At 39.8% G+C, this 22,149-nt stretch overlaps 1 protein-coding gene across 3 annotated transcripts in view; it reads right to left on the reverse strand.

Annotated features, from left to right (window-relative positions):
* Positions 1–1,191: 1,191 nt before the first annotated feature.
* si:ch211-204c21.1 (disabled homolog 2) overlaps positions 1,192–22,149 on the reverse strand; it is a 70,906-nt gene continuing 49,948 nt past the window's right edge. For 2 of the 3 annotated variants that reach the window (XM_060907197.1, XM_060907196.1), the window contains exons 3-15: positions 21,603–21,745; positions 19,116–19,214; positions 18,879–19,010; positions 18,677–18,760; positions 14,917–14,940; positions 14,777–14,809; positions 13,681–13,743; positions 12,112–12,699; positions 9,543–9,696; positions 8,473–8,973; positions 8,285–8,364; positions 6,545–6,687; positions 4,243–4,325 (exon numbers count right to left, since the gene is read on the reverse strand). In XM_060907197.1, coding sequence (XP_060763180.1) covers positions 6,583–6,687; positions 8,285–8,364; positions 8,473–8,973; positions 9,543–9,696; positions 12,112–12,699; positions 13,681–13,743; positions 14,777–14,809; positions 14,917–14,940; positions 18,677–18,760; positions 18,879–19,010; positions 19,116–19,214; positions 21,603–21,745 — 2,006 coding nt within the window. In that variant the 3' untranslated portion in view covers positions 4,243–4,325; positions 6,545–6,582. Of the gene's footprint in view, positions 2,465–4,228; positions 4,326–6,544; positions 6,688–8,284; positions 8,365–8,472; positions 8,974–9,542; positions 9,697–12,111; positions 12,700–13,680; positions 13,744–14,776; positions 14,810–14,916; positions 14,941–18,676; positions 18,761–18,878; positions 19,011–19,115; positions 19,215–21,602; positions 21,746–22,149 lie in introns of those variants that run through there. The other variant, XM_060907198.1, reaches the window with a different exon arrangement.

Below are 22,149 nucleotides of genomic sequence, written 5' to 3' on the forward strand. Positions count from 1 at the left end.
ATGAATGCCAGGACCCAATGATTCCCAGCAGAACATGGCTCAGAGCATCAAACTGCCTCCGCAGGCTTGCCATGACCGGACAGACAGACAGACAGACGGATGGAACCTGCTTCTAAAAGGCACATCTACATCACCTTGTTAACATGTATGCCAAGTTTCAAATCCGTATCATGAATAGTTTTGAATATATGCTCCAGAAACGAACATTGCTCTTAGAAACTAAGTCAAAATCTATTTTCTATGTAAAAATTTGAAAAATATATTTTTTTCAAAACTCCAAAATAGCAAAAGGCACCAGTTCACATGTTGCTTGATATTTATACAAAGATTCATGAATATATCTTCAGTAGTTTTAAAGATATGGTCCAGAAACGAAAACATGGATGGATGGATGGATGGATGGATGGATGGATGGATGGATGGACCCCATTTCTATAGCCACTGCCAAACTTCGTTTGGGCGGGGATAATATTGGCTGGCTTTGAGTGGTATATCAGATATTCCATTCAGCTAGCATGATATTCAACTCGTCTTTGACTCATTCAATATCATGCTAGCTGAATGGAGTATATCTGATATACCACTCAAAGTGGGCGGCGCAGTGGTGTAGTGGTTAGCACTGTCTCCTAACAGCAAGAAGGTTCTGGGTTTGAGCCCCGTGGCCGGTGAGGGCCTTTCTGTGTGGAGTTTGCATGTTCTCCCCGTGTCCACGTGGGTTTCCTCCGGGTGCTCCGGTTTCCCCCACAGTCCAAAGACATGCAGGTTAGGTTAACTGGTGGCTCTAAATTGACCGTAGATGTGAATGTGAGTGTGAATGGTTGTTTGTCTCTATGTGTCAGCCCTGCGATGACCTGGCAACTTGTCCAGGGTGTACCCCGCCTGTCTCCCATAGTCAGCTGGGATAGACTCCAGCTTGCCCGCGACCCTGTAGAACAGGATAAGCGGCTACAGATAATGGATGGATGGATGGATACCATTCAAAGCCAGCCAATATATTTAAATATGCTACTCAATGTCCCAGATGTTGTTTGTATGAAAAATACAAGTGGCACATTTCCCAGTAAAACACTTGTGTCTATATAATAAAGCACACATACCTGACACTCAGAACGTTATCAAAGAGCCAGAAATTGTTTTATTTTAACACATACTCCAATAAAAGATGAAATACAAATTGTTACAGATAAATAGGAGACTTTTTTTTTTATCCCATTCTATTAACTGTAATTCCAGTTTATTGCAACAACTACAGGTACAGGATAAATGCCATAGTGCACAAGAGGTAATATATATATATATATATATATATATATATATATATATATATATATATATATATATATATGTATGTATATATATATATATTTATTTATATATTTATACAGACACACACACATTACACAACACACACAGTCCCATACACACATAACTCATAAGTCATTATAACAAGACTTCCAAGTACAGTACAGACAGATCGTCTTTCAGTCTTCTTTCTGAGCCTTAAAGTCACTGAGGTGAAGGCACGCTGATAAAGTCTCAGACCTTACATCTCGCATGGCACAGCATGGTCCTTGCTTACTTGTTTTCTTTGATATGTCACTCAGCGTAACACGGTGAGAAAAGTGAGTGTTTGACCATCATCTTTAAAATACATACATACATACATATAAGTCATAGACGTTCTTATGTCAAGTACATGAATGATTTGGGATGATCGGTGTCCATATACTGTATGACAATTGAACGCGTTATTAAAAATTGAACTTTAAGCTTGATAATATTTCAATAGTACAATACCAAGTGTGGTGGAATTCTCAGCCCAAGACATCAGATCAGTAATAGAGCAACGTGAACCAGATTGCCAGCTATAGCCTGCCAAATTTTCTAACATCTCCATAGGAGTGACTGTACTCTGTCCATCATTAAAAGTAATAAATGACATCCAGCTGGTCTACAGAGATATATATGTCCGTTTGACCATAAACTTCAGTCTGGATTAATGAAAAGGAAAAAGCTTAAGAAAATAGCACCCCTATATCACTAAATAGTCTGGCAGAATGTCTGATAAATCATCTGCAAATTAACAAGCATCTGGCAAGTAAATGAAATAAAGAGATAAGCAATAATACTGCAATGAACAACACAAACCTGACCTACGCCATGTTACTGTTCTTCTTCCATTACTTCTACCTGCGCAATGAACACTCAGCATTCTCCTCTGGTTCAGTTTGTGCTTTCTTGCCAGTGGCTGCATTAACCACTAGTATAGTGCCATATAATATGAAGCAACATCAGTGTACATTTGCACTATGCCGTCTTGGCCTTGAGTACTGCATGAAAAGTCGTCTCATATTGTGTTTCTGAAGTATGAGGATTTCATGGAGCTTTTGGGTGGCATCTTGGTTTAACCGTAGACATTGGAAAAGGCAGCACTTCACAGGAAAACCTTGTGCCTTAATTGGAGCTGTGAAGAACACGACCATAAGATTAGCAGTGAAACTAATAACATGGGTAGAGTAGAACTGTACAATAGGGTGGTCCCAAAATCTCATCTCATCTCATCTCATCTCATCTCATCTCATCTCATCTCATCTCATTATCTCTAGCTGCTTTATCCTTCTACAGGGTCGCAGGCAAGCTGGAGCCTATCCCAGCTGACTACGGGCGAAAGGCGGGGTACACCCTGGACAAGTCGCCAGGTCATCACAGGGCTGACACATAGACACAGACAACCATTCACACTCACATTCACACCTACGGTCAATTTAGAGTCACCAGTTAACCTAACCTGCATGTCTTTGGACTGTGGGGGAAACCGGAGCACCCGGAGGAAACCCACGCGGACACGGGGAGAACATGCAAACTCCACACAGAAAGGCCCTTGGCTCGAACCCAGGACCTTCTTGCTGTGAGACGACAGCGCTAACCACTACACCACCGTGCCGCCCTGGTCCCAAAATGTATGGAAAATTTTTTTTTTTACCAAAACATTCCGACCACCCTACCATTTTTTTACATAGGCTAAAAGAAGGCAACAAGCAAAATTTCAGAAAAATTGGTTAATATTTAGAGGTGCCACATGAGGTTGCAAATCGGGTTAAGCCATTAACATTAGTTGGTGCTTAGACTGTTGCAGAGAAGATCTCAAACCCCCAAAAAGTCACGGTTCTAGAGGGAATATGCCACTTCTATGAAAAAGAAGAGGCAGGAAGAGTTTATAGACTGATAGAAGGTTAACTTTCATGCACTAAGGGGTTCTTAAACAATGAGCATTGATCGTAATATGCTAATGAAGTTGTGAATGTTTTTCTTTCTATGTTTTTCAGATGGCTAGCAACAGTAATACAAGTAGTACCGGTGGTGCAAAGCACAAAACCAGAAAGGACAATTATGTTTGGTTAACTGGTCCCACTTCCAAGGAACTGTCTGGGAGAAAGCTTCCTTCTGCTAGGGAAGTCCTTCGTGTGTTCTTTTATCTCCACAAGATACCATCATACCGAAGGGTTTAGAAAATCACAGACAAGTAATAGCTAATGTTACTTTGAACACAGGAAGTTATATTACTGTATTGTTTGTATTAATATGAAACAGTTAATCTCATCTCATCTCATTATCTCTAGCCACTTTATCGTGTTCTACAGGGTCGCAGGCAAGCTGGAGCCTATCCCAGCTGACTACGGGCGAAAGGCGGGGTACACCCTGGACAAGTCGCCAGGTCATCACAGGGCTGACACATAGACACAGACGACCATTCACACTCACATTCACACCTACAGTCAATTTAGAGTCACCAGTTAACCTAACCTGCATGTCTTTGGACTGTGGGGGAAACCGGAGCACCCGGAGGAAACCCACGCGGACACGGGGAGAACATGCAAACTCCGCACAGAAAGGCCCTCGCCGGCCACGGGGATCGAACCCAGACCTTCTTGCTGTGAGGTGACAGCGCTAACCACTACACCACCGTGCCGCCCTGAAACAGTTAATAAGCCACATTATTTTATATTGTGTCTTGAGTGAAAACTTTAATGGCTTTGTGGCACCTCTAAATATTGTTCAATCTTAACCAAATTTCGCGCAATAACTTCTTTTAGGCAATGTAAAAAAAAGGTAAGGTGGTCGTAACAAAATCCTAAAAAAAAAATTTTGGGACCACCCTACTGTACAAGCCATATTCAGTGATGACGCAGGTAAGTATACATTTGAGGTTACATTTTACTTGACTTACTTCGTGGATCCATGAACATGAAGGGTCATCATGCGAAGGGGTTTCCAAATGGGGCTCCAAAAGGATCTGATCCCACAGCCTTGATGGCAGGAGCACTCTATAAAAATTTTTAACATGTGTCAGCCACTGTACAATTCATTTAACCAGCGTGCATCAAAGAAACAGAAAGGCCAGTGATGGCAATGTGTATTTTCTAAAATGACTTCGTTATGTAAGGAATTAAACATTTTAAAATAAAACTTTGATAGAAAAATACTCAGCAACAAGGTGGCGTGATGTGTGTTTTATTCCTATTACACCACAGCAGCTCACCAACGATTACAATTTTTGTTCATGAAAGAATGACATATTTTTTATCCATTTGAAGTACAATTTAATGCTGTGGAACATTCATGAAACAAAATAATTCCTGCTCACACTTATACTATAGCAGCTTGCCATGTAGAACAAAGTATTTTATTCTATCCACATTCGTTGGATATGAGCAATTGCGTGCTCTGATTGCCTACTCTACGATGAGGCTATCAGCTCATAAATCGTGAGTAGAGAAAAACAAAATGGCGGAGCATGTTGCTGAACCAACCGAGGATGAAATAAAAACTCTACTCGAAAACCAAACCCCAAAAATTGTTATCAAGTATTTAAAAGAAACAGAAATAGCAAATGTTTTTTCACCCAATATCTCCTGTTCTACACTCCAGCCCAGTGATGCATCTTTAAGTTGGTTTGCCCTATCTATCTATCTATCTATCTATCTATCTATCTATCTATCTATCTATCTATCTATCTATCCAGTGGTATGCAAAAGTTTGTGCACCCCTGGTCAAAATTTCTGTTACTGTGAACAGTTAAGCAAATTGAAGATGAAATGATCTCCAAAAGGCATAAAGTTAAAGATGACTCATTCCCTTTATATTTTAAGCAAAAACAATTTTTTATTTTCATCCTTTACATTTTCAAAATGACAAAAAAGGAAAAGGGCCTGAAGCAAAAGTTTGGGCACCCTACATGGTTAGTACCTAGTAACACCCCCTTTGGCAAGTATCACAGCTTGTAAACACTTTTTGTAGCCAGCTAATAATCTTTCAGTTCTTACCTGGGGGATTTTCACACATTCGTCCTTGCAAAAGGCTTCCAGTTCTACAGGTTTCTTGGGCTGTCTTGCATGCACTGCTCTTTTGAGATCTATCCACAGATTTTCAATGATGTTTAGGTCAGGGGACTGTGAGGGCCAGGGCAAAACCTTCAGCTTGTGCCTCTTGAGGTATTCCATTGTAGATTTTGAGGTGTGTTTTGGATCATCGTCTTATTGTAGGACCCATCCTCTTTTTAACTTCAACTTTTTTACAGATGGTGTGATGTTTGCTTCCAGAATTTGCTGGTATTTATTCGACTCCATGCTTCCCTCAACCAATGAAATGTGCCCTGTGCCACTGGCTGCAACACAACCCCAAAGCATGATCAAGCCACACCCATGCTTCAGAGTTGGAGAGGTGTTCTTTTCCTGGAATTTGGCACCCTTTTTTTTCCAAACATACCTTTGCACCTTGTGGCCAAAAAGTTCTATTTTGATTTCATCAGTCCACAGGACTTGTTTCCAAAATGCATCAGACTTATTTAGATGTTCATTTGCAAACTTCAGATGTTGAATTTTGTGGCTAGGATGCAGGAAAAGTTTTCTTCTGATGACTCTTCCATGAAGGTCATATTTGTTCAGGTGTCACTGCATAGTAGAACAGTGCACCACCACTCCAGGGTCTGCTAAATCTTTCTGAAGGTCTTTTGCAATCAAACAGCGTTTTTTTATTTGCCTTTCTAGCAATCCAACAAGCAGTTCTTTCAGAAAGTTTTCTTCATCTTCCAGACCTCACCTTGAACTCCACTGTTTCTGTTAACTGCCATTTCTTAATAACATCATAATCTGAGGAAACAGCTACCTGAAAACACTTTGCTACGTTCTTGTAGCCTTCTCCTGCTTTGTGAGCATCACTTATTTTATTATTCAGAATGCGAGGGAGTTGCTTAGAGGAGCCCATGGCTGTTGATTTTAGGGACAAGTTTGAGGAGTCAGAGAATTTATACAGCTTTGAAATCTGCATCATCTGACCTTTCCTAATGAAGAATTTGAACAAGCCATAGCTCAATAAGCTAATTAAGGTCTGGAAGCTTGATAAAAGTTACCTGAGGACTCAAATGTATTGGGGTGCCCAAACTTTTGCATGGTGTTCCTTTTCTTTTTTCACTCTCCAATTGTACAAAACAAAAATAAGACACAAATCTTGCAGAAAACACTGAAAAGAAATGTGTCGTCTTTACCTTTATGCCTTTTGGTGATCAGTTCATCTTCTGCTCACTTAACTATTCACAGTAACAGACATTTTCAGTAAGGGTGCCCAAACTTTTGCATGCCACTGTATATATATGTGTGACGAGTCATGGAATCCACGGACGCATGTCGGCTGAAACGAATCCGAGAAAATCACAAAAAAAGCATTAATCAATCAATCAATCAATCAATCAATCAATCAATTAATTAATTAATTAATGCTTCTTTTGCGATTTTTTCGGATCCGTTTCGGCTGACGTGTCTGTGGATTCCATGACTCATCACATATGCATATATATATATATATATATATATATATATATATATATATATATATATGCATGCACACACACACACCTAACTAAATTATTTGATGGTAAGAACATATCTTTTTCAAGAATTATTACTATAGCATTTTTCACAAATTGCTCCTGTCATTTCGCTGGTTTGTTTACATTCTAAGCGGAAATGATTTTGTCAGACGTTTTGTATAAAGTTTTTCTTTATCAAATTTGCAAAAGATAAAAATAAAAATGCTTTGTTTCTCAAAATCCAGTGAATGTGGATAGAAGAAAACAGTTATTTCACTCAACATCGTCATTCATGGCTTATAGCCTTCTCTGCGCTAAACGCTTTGTTGGCTATCAGCTCATATACGACTCAATTTCAGGGAATTACTGTTAAATATTTTACTGTAATTATTGAGTGGTCTTAAAAATAACAGAAATATCAATAAATAAACTCTTGATTATGAAAATTCCACTATGAATGTGTCTCTGGGGTGGCATAGTGGTTAGCATTGTCGCCTCACAGCAAGAAGGTTCTGGCTTCGAGCCCAGTGGCTGATGAGGGCCTTTCTGTGTGGAGTTTGCATGTTCTCCCCATGTCTGCGTGGGTTTCCTCCGGGTGCTCTGGTTTCCCCCAAAGACATGCAGGTTAGGCTAATTGGTGGCTCTAAATTGACCGTGAGTGTGAATGGTGGTTTGTCTCTATGTGCAGCCCTGTGATGATCTGGCGACTTGTCCAGGGTGTACCCCGCCTCTCGCCCATAGTCGGCTGGGATAGGCTCCAGCTTGCTCACGACCCTGCGCAGCATAAGCAGTTACGGATAATGGATGGAAGGATGTTTCTCTAAAATGCAGCTCATTCAATGGGAAATAGGATAATTTAACTGTAAATCTAATGAGTGAATGTATTACATTGCATACACTTGATAATAAATAAATACGTACTCATACACACATAAGCAGGTATTCTATTTTTAACTAGCTAGGATTATATTCACTTAACAAGACACTGCAAAAGGCTGGTAAAGCTGAAAGGAAAACAGGTCTTGTGTCGAGTCTGAAGTGTGCATGCAACATGAAAAATTCAATAGAAATGAAGCAAAAACCTTGCAAGAATCATTCTATCATAATAAAACAACATTGGAACACTCATCATCTCCAGCACTGTTGCCATGTAGACCTTATTGATCCATGTTTCATATTAACTGGAGCATAGTTTTATGCTGGACACCCCTGCTGCCACACCTATGGACAATTTAGAGTTGCCAGTTAACCTAACTGCATGTCTTTGGACTGTGGGGGAAACTGGAGCACTCAGAAGAAACCCACACAGACGCAAACTCCACACAGAAAGGCCCCCGTTGGCCGCTGGGCTCGAACCCAGAGTGCTAACATGCCACCCCTTAAAAGTGTAACACTATAGGAGGAAAATAAAACACTTACTGGAGTCGTTGCTGGAGCTCCAAAAACACCTAATCCAAGAGGACTATCAAACAAGTTTTGGCCACCAACTTTTAGTGGTTCTGTAAAAAGAAGACATCTATTAAAACAACTTACCCACACTGAAGTCTATTCACACTGCGATTCAAGGCAAACTGAAGACGGAAAAACAGCTAAATCTGCCTTCTCACCATTCTTAGCCAGGGCATTAGGCGGCTTAGCCATTTGGAAATCCTTAAACATTTCCTTGATGTCCCTCTTCTCTTTTTCCCCCAAAGGATCCAAGTCCACAAAGGCATCAGTGTCCACCTTAGGGGGTTCTTTGACGGGTCCTGCCCGTGGTGGGATCTGTGGAGGGGGGCTGGAGCTCTTCTGTCCCCCTGATATTAGGCTTGAAGTTGGAGGAAAGATGCTGGGCTGAAAGGGGTTACCTAAAGTTGAATGCTGAGTCCAGGATCCATTAGACACAGGAGTGTTGTTCTGTCCCCAGGAAGGAAGCTGTTGGGTAGATGGAGTCCCAAAAGCTCCATGGCTGGCTCCCCAAGTTTGTACTGGAGTCGTGGAATAGGCTGAAGATGGTGTGAAAGAATTGGCGACATTGGTAGTTATGGGGAAAACGGAAGAGAGGGACTCATTCCATGTGGCTGTACCAGGATTAGAAGAGGAAGATGAGTGTCCAAGAGACAGCCCTCCTTCAAAAGAGACACAGTATTATTAAGCTGACATGCCACATTCTATCAAAACAGAAGATGGCGCTAGATATAAATTCTCCATTGCATCTGAAATGCCAGATTGTGACATTTTAATGGCATTTCTGATAAACCATTAGAAAGGTCAAATGTGTCATCCATCCATTATCTCTAGCCGCTTATCCTGTCCTACAGGGTCGCAGGCAAGCTGGAGCCTATCCCAGCTGACTACGGGTGAAAGGCGGGGTACACCCTGGACAAGTCGCCAGGTCATCACAGGGCTGACACATAGACACAGACAACCATTCACACTCACATTCACACCTACGGTCAATTTAGAGCCACCAATTAGCCTAACCTGCATGTCTTTGGACTGTGGGGGAAACCAGAGCACCTGGAGGAAACCCACACAGACATGGGGAGAACATGCAAACTCCGCACAGAAAGGCCCTCGCCGGCCGCTGGGCTCAAACCCAGGACCTTCTTGCTGTGAGGCAACAGTGCTAACCACTACACCACCTTGCCGCCCCTTCAAATGTGTCATATAAAGGTCAAAGTTTTGAGGATTTTACCAAGGCCCGTGAGGGTGTCTGAGGTGCTGGTGGTGCTCTTGCTGAAAAAATCAACAGAGCTCACAGGGGTACAGTCCGGTTGAGGAGGAGATGGAGACTCTGACTGGGCGGGTGAAGTGAATGGATCGGCAGCAGTGTTTTCATTTGTTGGGGACTGAGGAGTACATACAAAACTATTAAAACACTGTTTGCATTATGAAATACAGCATAACAGTGTATCGCATCCTGAAATGTTGGCAAGTCATTAATATCACAAAGGCAGAGAAAAGAATTTAAGTGCAGCACTTGGTCAGTTCTTACCTAATGTTCTCTCATTCACTGAAGCATTAAAAGATCAGATCAAGTCATTAGAACCCCATGCAAGAGAACCATGCCCAAACCTTGGAACTATAACACTCTCTCTGATAATTCTGACACTCAGTAAAATCAAAAAGTAGCCAAAGGTGTGTACACCCCTATTCATTCACAGGACAATACTGATGATGTCAAAACTATGAAATAACACACAGAACATGTATGGAATTATGTATGAAAAAAAACAGTGTTAAAAACCAAAATATATTTCATATTTTAGATTCTTCAAAGGAGACACCATTTACCTTGATGCCGCTTTGCATACTATTGGCATCAAAAGTTTAGACACACCTTCTAACTGAATGTTTTTTCTTTATTTTTAATTAAGTCCCTTCATGTCTTAAAGTAGTGATGGATGTCGTTTTTCTTTACTTAGTTGAGCGGTTCTTGACATAATATGGATTACTACAGTTGTGGAATAGGACTATTTATTTACTATCTACTGTTTGATCTTAAATGCATTAAGAAGGTGAGAAATTGCACTAATTAACTTTTGACGAGGCACACCTTTTAAAGGTAGACCACCTTTTAGATTTTTCAAGTTTAGGTCATAAAAAGAATTTTCCCCGACACCCAATTATTTTTGTTTAGTGGACCGAAAGCTACTGAATTCAAATCACAGACTTCCAATTTTATTAGTTTTTTTTAAAATAGAACAATTAATGAATTTAAGGCCACATGACCCTAAATTCTCCACTATTTTTTCCTGCGGCGGCACGGTGGTGTAGTGGTTAGCGCTGTCGCCTCACAGCAAGAAGGTTCTGGGTTCGAGCCCTGTGGCCGGCGAGGGCCTTTCTGTGCGGAGTTTGCATGTTCTCCCCGTGTCCGCGTGGGTTTCCTCCGGGTGCTCCGGTTTCCCCCACAGTCCAAAGACATGCAGGTAAGGATAACTGGTGACGCTAAATTGACCGTAGGTGTGAATGTGAGTGTGAATGGTTGTCTGTGTCTATGTGTCAGCCCTGTGATGACCTGGTGACTTGTCCAGGGTGTACCCCGCCTCTCGCCCGTAGTCAGCTGGGATAGGCTCCAGCTTGCCTGCGACCCTGTAGAACAGGATAAAGCGGCTACAGATAATGAGATGAGATGAGATTTTTTCCTGCTTCACCATGATCCAATTCAAGATACTACATCATACGTCACGTGATGGACTTTCCCCGTTCATGCAAGGCATTGTGGGACACAAATTTGAAACAGGAGAGAAAAATGGAGGATGTGAGTGTGCGAATGAAATGTGAAAGACCGACTACAGTAACGGAAAGCAAGAAGAAAGACGTTATGTTGCGAAGGAAAGGAAATGCAGGACCAAACTAATAAATATCGGCGTCAGTGAGCACCTTGGTGTGATCAGCTGTTCGTTTAGCGACAAAATGATGTAACTGTCAGTGCACGGTCAAGGTAAACCTGTAGATGGCAGTAATGCAACACTGTGGATGCCAGCTGCCGTAAAACCCTAAAGATGAAGAAGAAGACGACGACAGCTAAGGTAAGCATGCGCATGTGCACACAGACTTCCTCTGTCTGCTTGATTGCGTGAAGCGAACGATTTCATACACATTATTTGCTCAGGAATCCACTCAAATTAAATAACTTCTCAGCCACAGAATGGCCTGGGTTCTTTTTCTTTTTTTTTAGATATTACAGAAATAAACATGTTTCACAATGACCAAATTTCAGAGGGAACTGAATTTCACTGATTTTATGAAATCGAAAGGTCGTGGTTAAGATAATGGCAATAGTTTGCAAAGCATCATCAAGGTAAACGGTGGCTACTTTGAAGAATCGGTATTTTGGTATAAAACGTCTCACATATATTGAACAGCATGTAAGTAACTAATATATTCAAGAGGGAAAACCAAACAGAACTGTATAATTCCAAGGTCTAGATGTGTAGCCAGGTGTGTAGCCTCCTTACTGGGTCTTTAGTAAAAAGTGCAACCATTCATTACTAACCTGCTACAGGCTTTGACTTATTGTCATAAAAGGTTCAAATTAGGTTTGCTTTTTTGAACCTTTTTTTTTTTTGGAATAGAACAGACAACCTGCCCTCAAGCCATACCCTTGTGTAAATACACAGCCCAAAATTAACTTTTAACCATATTACGGTCCTTTAACTGTATGTAAACAACAGTAAATAAAGGCTCCTAAAGATCTGCTGCCTTCTGAAATCTCGTGTAAAAAAAAAAAAAGGTCAAAACGAACATGCTTGTGTCCTCACCTTCACGCCCCTCCTTCCTCGGCCAGCTTTTGTGTTGAGAGGTGGCGGGCTTATGATAATAGAATCCTTGGCTTGGTTGACAGCAGCTTCAGGCTTGCTTCCGTTCTCATGCTTCACTCCATTCTGAGCAGTTTCCAGAAATGGATTTGGTGTTACTTTTCCGCTATGGCCGTTTTGTTCCCTCTCTGGTATTTTATTTTGAGTCCAGGCATTTGCCTCTCTTGGCCTGCCATCAAGTGGCCACTGGCCATTACTGAGTGTCTGGACCATTGTCCTGTTAGAGAGCTGGTCAAATTGCTGGCCCAAGTAGTCTGAGTCACCATTCTTGGAGTCGCCATTGAAAAATTGGTGCGAGTTGGAGTTGTGATTTTCTGTTTGGTTGTTGCTTTTGGAGAAGGGGTCATCCCGGAAGGGATCGTGGCTAGGGGTGGGGAAGAAGTTGAGTTGAGAGGAGAAGGGGTTCTCAGGCGAGAGGCTGGACTGGGCTCTGAGGGTAGAGGATGAGTTGGTAAATGGGTTGCCTTTCACACAGTTCTGGTTGCTGTCTATCTCAGTGGATAGATCCAGCAAGAGGATGTCCTCAGATTCCTGAGAGAAGATAATCCATCGACAAGTCCCGTCAGTAAGGAATAGAATACTACTTAGCAAGGGAATAAAGAAAACAAATAAAACATGCAACCAGGTATGAAAATGAAAAAATGTGTGAACTTCATGATATGAAACCACTGACACGGTCATGCTATGATGATTGACCAATTAAATTATCTCTATAATTCTTATGCACAGTCATGACTGGAACACAACTTTGTGAAAACACTGTAATGGTTGAACTGACTTCACAGGCATCTAATTTATTAGATAATTACCTGAACTTTTTCTCTCATGGTTATTGCAATTTAGCAGAAAAAAAAGACACTTTGTTAATACGAAGCAAAACAACATGCAAATACCATGTCATTGGTGGTTATTATTTAACTGCGCTTTCCTACGAAACTACACTTTCCAGATCAATGGACTCATTCATTTCTACAGCTACAGACTTTAAGCTCTTTCTATAAACCCTGTGAATATCCCAGGTTCTGACTAATCAACACTTTGACACTAAGAACAATAAGTAAAATAGAAAAAAAAAACCTGTTTCATGTGCTAGAACCTCCAACAACTGAGCCTTGTGTAAGTTACAACGTCAGATATTATTCTTGGCTTCAGTCAAACTTCACTACTCCCAAAAACCTCATTTCCTTAAAGCTGAGGCCAATATGACACTTGTTGTTGAGACGCTGCAGACTGGAGTCTCGACAACAAGGTCCAAAAACACAGCTGGAGAAGTGAGCTGGAATCAGACATGTCTAATTCATTTAACATACCACGGTTCTGCTAAAGAGCAAGTTGATATATAACGGACAAACAAGGATCGTGCTGAATATTCGATTTTGATCTCGATAAATTTCACACAGCTCAGATTACTGAGTTAGATATCACTGGTTTATTTACCTGTGAGCCTAATGTTGCAATTATTTTTAATTCTAACTTGAGTGTTTTACTGGAATATGTTGTTTTGACTCTTACTGAAGGAGAGTTCATGTCTGGCGGGGTTGACATGTCTCCAAAAAGATCCAGCTGTTCCACACCCTAGAGGGAATGGCACAAGAGGAAAAAACAGCAGAAAACAAAGCAGAGATTTTATACTCAGGTGATTAAATGGGGGCCAATGACTGCAAGTCATACAAAGTTCATACAGCCAAAAAAAAAAAATGGAATTAGCTTCAACTGCCAGCCATTCAAGAGAAGCCAGTGTTCTCCAGAAAATCTGAAGTAGCTGGCTAAATAAAAAGTAGTAGGCAGCTCTGGAATTTGCGGTGGCGATGCTGCACTGATGCTAGGGGGGCATGCCCCCCCCAGAAAATTTAGAAATTTACATGCCTTCTAGTTCATTCTCAGCTAATAAATTATTAACCATTTCCCTGTAAAATACTTGCAAAATATGGATGAAATTTCCCTCCAGATGTGTGCGCTTGGCTTTCTCAGTTACCCTCTGTAGTACGCTGCCTGGCTCTGTAACATAACTACATGGTGTAACATAACTACATACACTATAGTGTGGTGACGTGGTCCGGCTCAGCCAATTAGAGCGCGAGAATCGATCAACAACTATGGCGTCGCTTCCGGTCATGCTAGACCCGAATTGAAGACCATTTCCTGGTGGAATAATTGGATTTGCAGCAAATTATGGGCAGCGGAGACAATATAAGTCGCTTGAACATTGAAAGGCAAGGTTTGTTTTTTTTTTGGGATCGAGTAGCCGGCGCAGACCATCTGTGTAGGCGGAGAAAACTGCCAGCTGCCGGCGTTTGTGGACATCTCTAGAAGTGAATTAAATTGTTTATTTTTCATATGGTCCAAAGGAAACGATGGGTCTGAGTTAGCTTGTGTCACTGATTTCCTGTTTTCTGTTTGAATTAGTTTGTACCCTAAGGCACAGGGTCGTCTTTAGTGCTTTACGCTTGAGTTTATCCTAGTATTCGTTTGACATAGCAATCATGACAGAATTGAGGTTCATCATGTTCATGATCATCAGATTGTAAGCTGCTGTTGTGATACTCAATCATGCATCATCATGGGTTCTAACCATAAAACACAAAAGCACAACATAATGAATACTTACTTTTCTATTGCTGAGTGACGTATCACTTCCATTCTGGGGTGAAAAAGAACATTTACTTTCATTTTTTTAATATATCGAATTTTCTTATAACTAGTGCTCTTCATTACTCATTTACCAGCTTTGTAATGGTCCATACTTACCTCTACTGCTTTATTTGTTTCTTCCTGGAGAGAAGATAAAATCAGATTAGTAATATAATGAAGATAACACAACAGAAGAGCTACAATAAACAGGGCAAATACAGCACACGCCTAACTATTAACTGATTAGAGGTTCATTAGTGATGATACAACTTGAAAACTGATATTTCCTTCATCAACATAGGTGGAAATGAAATAACATGTCTAGACTCTCGAAGAGTAAATACATCCAGGCTGCACTTAATTTCAATTGGGTGCTATTATGAAAAGCAGGACTAAACTTTAACAAGAGTGCTCTGAGAGCACAATATCCCCTGCTGGCAACTATGGCATAACTCTGGTAAAATGCGACTGAATTGAACGAAATTGCAATATGTGTATTACTGACATATAACAAAGAATCCTGCCAAGTTTTGTGAAATTCCTCCAAAAATTGTGAGAGGAGTTGATTTCAGAAGGTGAGTACCCTTCCTGGGATGGATGAACATCGCTACGACATAATCCCCCTTCTGGCTTTTCAGCTAGCGGGGGATCAACTTTTTGCCAAATTACATGAACTTCCAGCAAAAAAATTGTGAGGGAAGTTGATTTAAGAAAGCAAGCACACCTTGATGAAATTGCCAAAGCACAAGTTTGTTAATAATCAAGGGCATAGGGGCGTCGTGGCTTAGTTGGATAAGGCGCCATACCATAAATCTGGGGACCCGGGTTTGATTCTGACCCCAGGTCATTTCCCGATCCCTCCCTGTCTCTCTCTCCTGCTCATTTCCTGTCTCTAAACTGTCCTATCCAATAAAGGTAAAAAAATAATCAAGGGCATAACTCTGGTAAAATTTGCCCAAATTAAACGAAATTTCAATATGCGTATACGAGTAACTGTCATATAACAAAGCCTTTTGTCAAGTTTGGTGAAATTCCTCCACAAATTATGAGAGGAGTTGATTTCAGAAGAACGTATACCCTCATGAAATTGTCAAAGTACAAGTTATTTAACCCCTTGGCTGCCACCCATAATTAATTGTAATGTGCCGGGCATATAGGACAAAAATAGGTCAAAATTGGGATATTTTGATAAGCTTTCTTTAACTTGTGAGCAATTCCAGCGTTATGGACGTGACACTTGAACACAAAATGGCAACAAATGACCCAGTGCATGTTTTATTGTCTCCCAGTATTTAAACAGGTGTTGCATATTTTAAGGCTGTACCATACTGGAGAAGTGATAGAACAAGAACAATTCCCATAGTACATCTAGGGCATGCCAGAAAATGCCAATAAAAGATGCGTTATGGATGTGACAGAAAAAGTATCACTTTTCTTGGGTGACTGTACATTTTTATCAAACTCTGTGAAATCGTAAACCTAATGTCGAAATGGAGATATCCATTTGATAGAGGGGTCCAAGGTGAATATTAAAAAATCTTTGTTTAAAATATTTTGTATTTCATGCAGAGTTTCGGAAGGAAAAGTCAGCGTTATGGATGCGACGAAATTCGGTTATGGATGTGACGCGTCTGAAATAGACATGGCATATGTTTAGAAAATCAGCAATTTAACCACCATAACCCTTTGAAAAACTCTCTAAATATCAGCTAAAACTATCAAAGTTCTTAAATAATATTTAGGATGGCTATTGTTTTGCTGTTTTGTGGATTTTAGCATACATTTCTGTGGCTTGTGGCAATAATATAGAATTGTACATGATCAAAGTTGATTTTAGCTTGGGGTTTACATTATAAGAAAGAAAGACTGACAGTGACATATTAGGTTGGTTACAAATTGGTTCAACTTATTCACATCTGTAAAATACAGGCCTAGGTGATATCTCTGGGAGTGGTTTTGATGTATTACATGTTGCTTTATTTTTGCATGGTGAGGTTGACATTTACATGGAATTGCCCTTGTTCAGAACTTTATACTTGTAATATTTGTATAGAAAAATCACAAAAAACACTGTTGTAGAGTAAAAATAACTTTAGGAATCAAAAACATCCAAGACAACAGGTCTTGTCAATGAGAACCTGTCCATAAACATGAATTACTAGTACTTGAAAACACAATGTACACCAAGGATCCATGTATTCCAAGTAGCTGGATACCATTTTTATGATGGTCTTTAGCATGACCCAACCATGAATAGAACTTGCGATCTCCCAGTTGAGAAGCAGATATGCTAACCGCTAGGCCAACTCGCAGTAATGTACCACTGTAAAGTAAAAGTAATGTGCCATGTAAGGTACATAAAAGGAGGCGTTTATGACGAGTAGTGTACGTCATAAAGGAACAGCGGTAAAAGATTTACACTACCATTCAAAAGTTTGGGGTCACTTTGAAATTTCCTTATTTATGAAAGAAAACCACTGTTCTTTTCAATGAAGATCACTTTAAACTAATCAGAAATACACTCTATACATTGCTAATGTGGTAAATGACTATTCTAGCTGCAAATGTCTGGTTTTTGGTGCAATATCTCCATAGGTGTATAGAGGCCCATTTCCAGCAACTCTCACTCCAGTGTTCTAATGGTACAATGTGTTTGCTCATTGCCTCAGAAGGCTAATGGATGATTAGAAAACCCTTGTACAATCATGTTAGCACAGCTGAAAACAGTTGAGCTCTTTAGAGAAGCTATAAAACTGACCTTCCTTTGAGCAGATTGAGTTTCTGGAGCATCACATTTGTGGGGTCGATTAAAATGCTCAAAATGGCCAGAAAAATGTCTTGACTATATTTTCTATTCATTTTACAACTTATGGTGCTAAATAAAAGTGTGACTTTTCATGGAAAACACAAAATTGTCTGGGTGACCCCAAACTTTTGAACAGTAGTGTAATGACGTATGTGACTCGTCCAAGGGCATTGAAGGGGTTAATCAAGAGTCAAAACTCTGGTAAAATTTTCCCAAACGAAATTAAATCGCAATATGTGTATTATCGTCATATAACAAAGCCTTTTGCCAAGCTTTGAGAAATTCGTCCAAAAATTGAGAGAGGAGTTGATGTCAGAAGGCAAGCACACCTTAATGAAATTGTGAAAGTACAAGGTTGTTAATCAAAGGCCACAACTCTGGTAAAATGCGACCGAATTGGACAAAAATAACAATATGTGTACTACCGACATACAACAATGCCTTTTGCCAAGTTTGGTGAAATTCCTCCACAAATTGTGAGAGGAGTTGATTTCAGAAGGAAATTTGTTAATCAATTGTAACTCTGGTAAAATGTGACCCAATGGAACGAAATTACATTATGCATATTATCAACATATAGCAAAGAATCTTGCCAAGTTTCGTGAAATTCCTCGGAAAATTGTGAGAGGGGTTGAATTCAAAAGGTGAGTACCTTTCCTGGGATGGACGGACAGACGGAAATCGCCACAACATAATCCCCCTTCGTGCCTTTCGGCCAGCGGGGGATAAAAACTAAATAAATCTTATAAAATACGAAGGAAATATGGATGGAGTCTCGCTTATTCTAAACATAATCGACTATATACTGTATGTATTCCTCTAATATCTGGTTCAAATCAAGCTTTCAGCATTGGAATTATGTATTGAGAAACATCGACTCTACACCTTTGAGGTGCTGACTTCTGTATGTCTAGACTGACAGCTTTTCTTACTACAGTTGTATCGGTACAATTCTCATAATAGCATTTATGACACTAATAATAGCCTGAGGTGAAAATTGTAATTAACATGTCATAACTGCAGTTTTATGGCCCTGATAATGCAGCAATCCAATATAAATGAATCCTCTACCTTCTTTGAACCTTCTGCTTCTTTTTTCCTCATGTTAAAGATGAGCTGAAAGAGATCCTTCAGGTCAATAACAAGAGGCTCTGCCTGAAAGGAAACACGACTGTTAGTCTGCTTCCACTTAAGAGGCATTCAAATAAAATTCAGTTTATATGTTAAAAAAAAAGGAGTAAGAAAAATGAGCCCATTAGGAACCCCATCCCACCTGCTGAGCAGTTTTAATAGCGAAGAACTGGTGCTGGCCCTCTGCACCACACACATATCCGAACGCTCGATTGTCTGTAACGTCGCGAGCAATGAAAGAGATCTTGTTCACTGCGTGTTCCATCAGTATTGCCTGCAGAGATGACATTAAATATAATTAGTGCAGAAAAGCAATAAACATTTCTTTTTAAAGTGAGAAAACAAACAGAGCTGGCAGCGAATAGCAAAGAAGGCTCACCCCTGTCTTCTCTTCTGTAATAGTGATTCCTGAGAGAGATATGTTCACCCAAACTCTCTGCTTGTGTTTGCCCTGAGAGCGAGCAGCTGACGCCTTGCCCTGAAAAACAGCCACACGCTTAAAAAGTGCAAATACATTTTCATACCACTGAACTTAAAAATGCACCAAAATTACTTTCTTCATTACCTCAGTAAAAAAAAAAGATTCAATCGCATGAATTATTATATAATAATTATATGTTATAATTATATATTAAATATTATAAATTATTATAGATGACATGACACAAAAAAAATTAACAGATTCTCCTTGTTCATACATTAGCTAAGTTATTTATTTAGCAAAAAATATCTTGGTTGTCTAGCAACTGACAAATAAACTGCTGAGAATATGAGAATGCAAATCAAGATACTGAAATCCCACTCATCTACCTCACGGCAAAAAATATGTATCTATCTATCTATCTATCTATCTATCTATCTATCTATCTATCTATCTATCTATCTATCTATCTATCTATAACGCTATCTATTGATCTTATATATATATATAGGCTACTCTACTACTAGGCTATCAGCTCATATACTGTGAGTAGAGAAAAACAAAATGGCGGCACACATCAAGTCAGACATATCACCTTTTTATCAAGTATTTAAAAGAAACAGAAATGGCTAAAAGAATATAGTCACCGTTGTTGTCCCCCCCCCCCAAAAAAAATTAAAATCGCTTGTTCCACACTCCAGCCCAGTTGGTGGCAGTAATGCACCTTTAAGTTGGTTTGCCAACCAGCAAAAAAACCCTAAAGAAGAAGAAAATGGTGGCGCGTCTTGCTGAACCAACCGAGGACAAAATAAAAACTCGAAAACAAAACCCCCAAAAATACAAAAAAAAGGCAACAAAATATAGAATAAAAGTATTTGATGGTAAGAATGTATCTTTTTTATTTTTCAATAATTATTATTATAGCATTTTTCACAAATTGCTACTGTTATTTCGCTGGTTTGTTTACATTCTAAGCAGAAATTATTTTGTCGGACGTTTTGAATAAGGTTTTTATTTATCGAATTTGCAAAAAAAAAAAGTAAAAATGCTCTGTTTCTCAAAATCCAGTGAATGTGGATAGAATAAAACAGTTATTCCACTCGATTTCATCGTACATGGCTTATAGACAACTCGGTGCTACGTTCCTCATCAGCTATCAGCTCATGTACGACTCGATTTCATGGAATAACTGTTATATATAAGTAAAAAGTTCTTTAATGGAGGCAAATCGAACTAGTATTTTTCTTTATTAGATTGATTTTTTTTTAAATACAAGATTTTAAAATATATTCTTATTCTACTAGAAGATAATGTTACTTATTTCAAGTATTTATTTCTAGAAAGAAACAAAATTGTCTCCCAGTAGAATAATACAATTTTAAGCTTGTAAACATGTCTATAAAGTATGTATGTTTCTTCTATACTAATCTCATGACAAATTGTGTATTGACTTTCTTTTACTCAAGATATCTTCACTTACGAAGATATTTTTGCACTGCTGCACCAATGCAACTTATTTGTAGTCATAAAAATGTTCCGAGATCATTTTTGTAGTTTCTTGAACATTAGAAAAGATTTCACATTTAAAGGAACAGTCCACCGTACTTCCATAATGAAATATGCTCTTATCTGAATTGAGACGAGCTGCTCCGTACCTCTCTGAGCTTTGCGCGACCTCCCAGTCAGTCAGACACAGTCAGACGCGCTGTCACTCCTGTTAGCAATGTAGCTAGGCTCAGTATGGCCAATGGTATTTTTTGGGGCTGTAGTTAGATGCGACCAAACTCTTCCGCGTTTTTCCTGTTTACATAGGTTTATATGACCAGTGATATGAAACAAGTTCAGTTACACAAATTGAAACGTAGCGATTTTCTATGCTATGGAAAGTCCGCACTATAATGACAGGCGTACTAACACCTTCTGCGCGCTTCGGCAGCGCATTGATACGGAGCTCAGATATCAATGCGCTGTCGAAGCGCGCAGAAGGTGTTAGTACGCCTGTCACTATAGTGCGGACTTTCCATAGCAGAGAAAATCGCTACGTTTCAATTTGTGTAACTGAACTTGTTTCATATCACTGGTCATATAAACCTATGTAAACAGGAAAAACGCGGAAGAGTTTGGTCGCATCTAACTACAGCCCCAAAAAATACCATTGGCCATACTGAGCCTAGCTACATTGCTAACAGGAGTGACAGCGCGTCTGACTGCGTCTGACTGACTGGGAGGTCGCGAAAAGCTCGGAGAGGTACGGAGCAGCTCGTCTCAATTCAGATAAGAGCATATTTCATTATGGAAGTACGGTGGACTGTTCCTTTAAGTAAACAATTTATTATTTGACGTCAGTTTGTTTAATTATTTAAAAAAATACTTCGTCAGTACTTTTCAGATTTTGTTAAAAACAAAAACCTTTATTGTTGCTTTAATCTTTACTATTTCACCTACCTTCAGTTTCATCATGGAGTCTTGGCTCATTTTGTCCCCTCTAGCCTCCGGCACATCGTCCACTCCAATTAGCTTGGCCTTGTACCGAACACCATCACCTTTGAACCTGGCCAGCAGGAACTCGTCAGTTTTCTCCGGAGTAGCTAAAGGTGAGATAGGAATATGTGTAAGTACTATTACATAAAGCAAAGACTAAAGACGAATGGATTTTGATGGTTCAGCCTGGAACAGACACACTGGTAGAAATGCGGGTTCTGTGTAGGCTGTTACAATGAGATCTGGTCATCTTATCTTTGACATACTGTAAGCATTTACACTGCAGCAGAGACGAACATTACTAGAGCATACACATGTGTACTTCATTAATATCTCATCTCATCTCATTATCTGTAGCCGCTTTATCCTGTTCTACAGGGTCGCAGCCTATAGCTGGAGCCTATCCCAGCTGACTACGGGCGAAAGGCGGGGTACACCCTGGACAAGTCGCCAGGTCATCACAGGGCTGACACATAGACACAGACAACCATTCACACTCACATTCACACCT

This window comes from Neoarius graeffei, chromosome 24 (genome assembly GCF_027579695.1).
Source record: "Neoarius graeffei isolate fNeoGra1 chromosome 24, fNeoGra1.pri, whole genome shotgun sequence".
Lineage (NCBI taxonomy): Eukaryota > Metazoa > Chordata > Actinopteri > Siluriformes > Ariidae > Neoarius > Neoarius graeffei.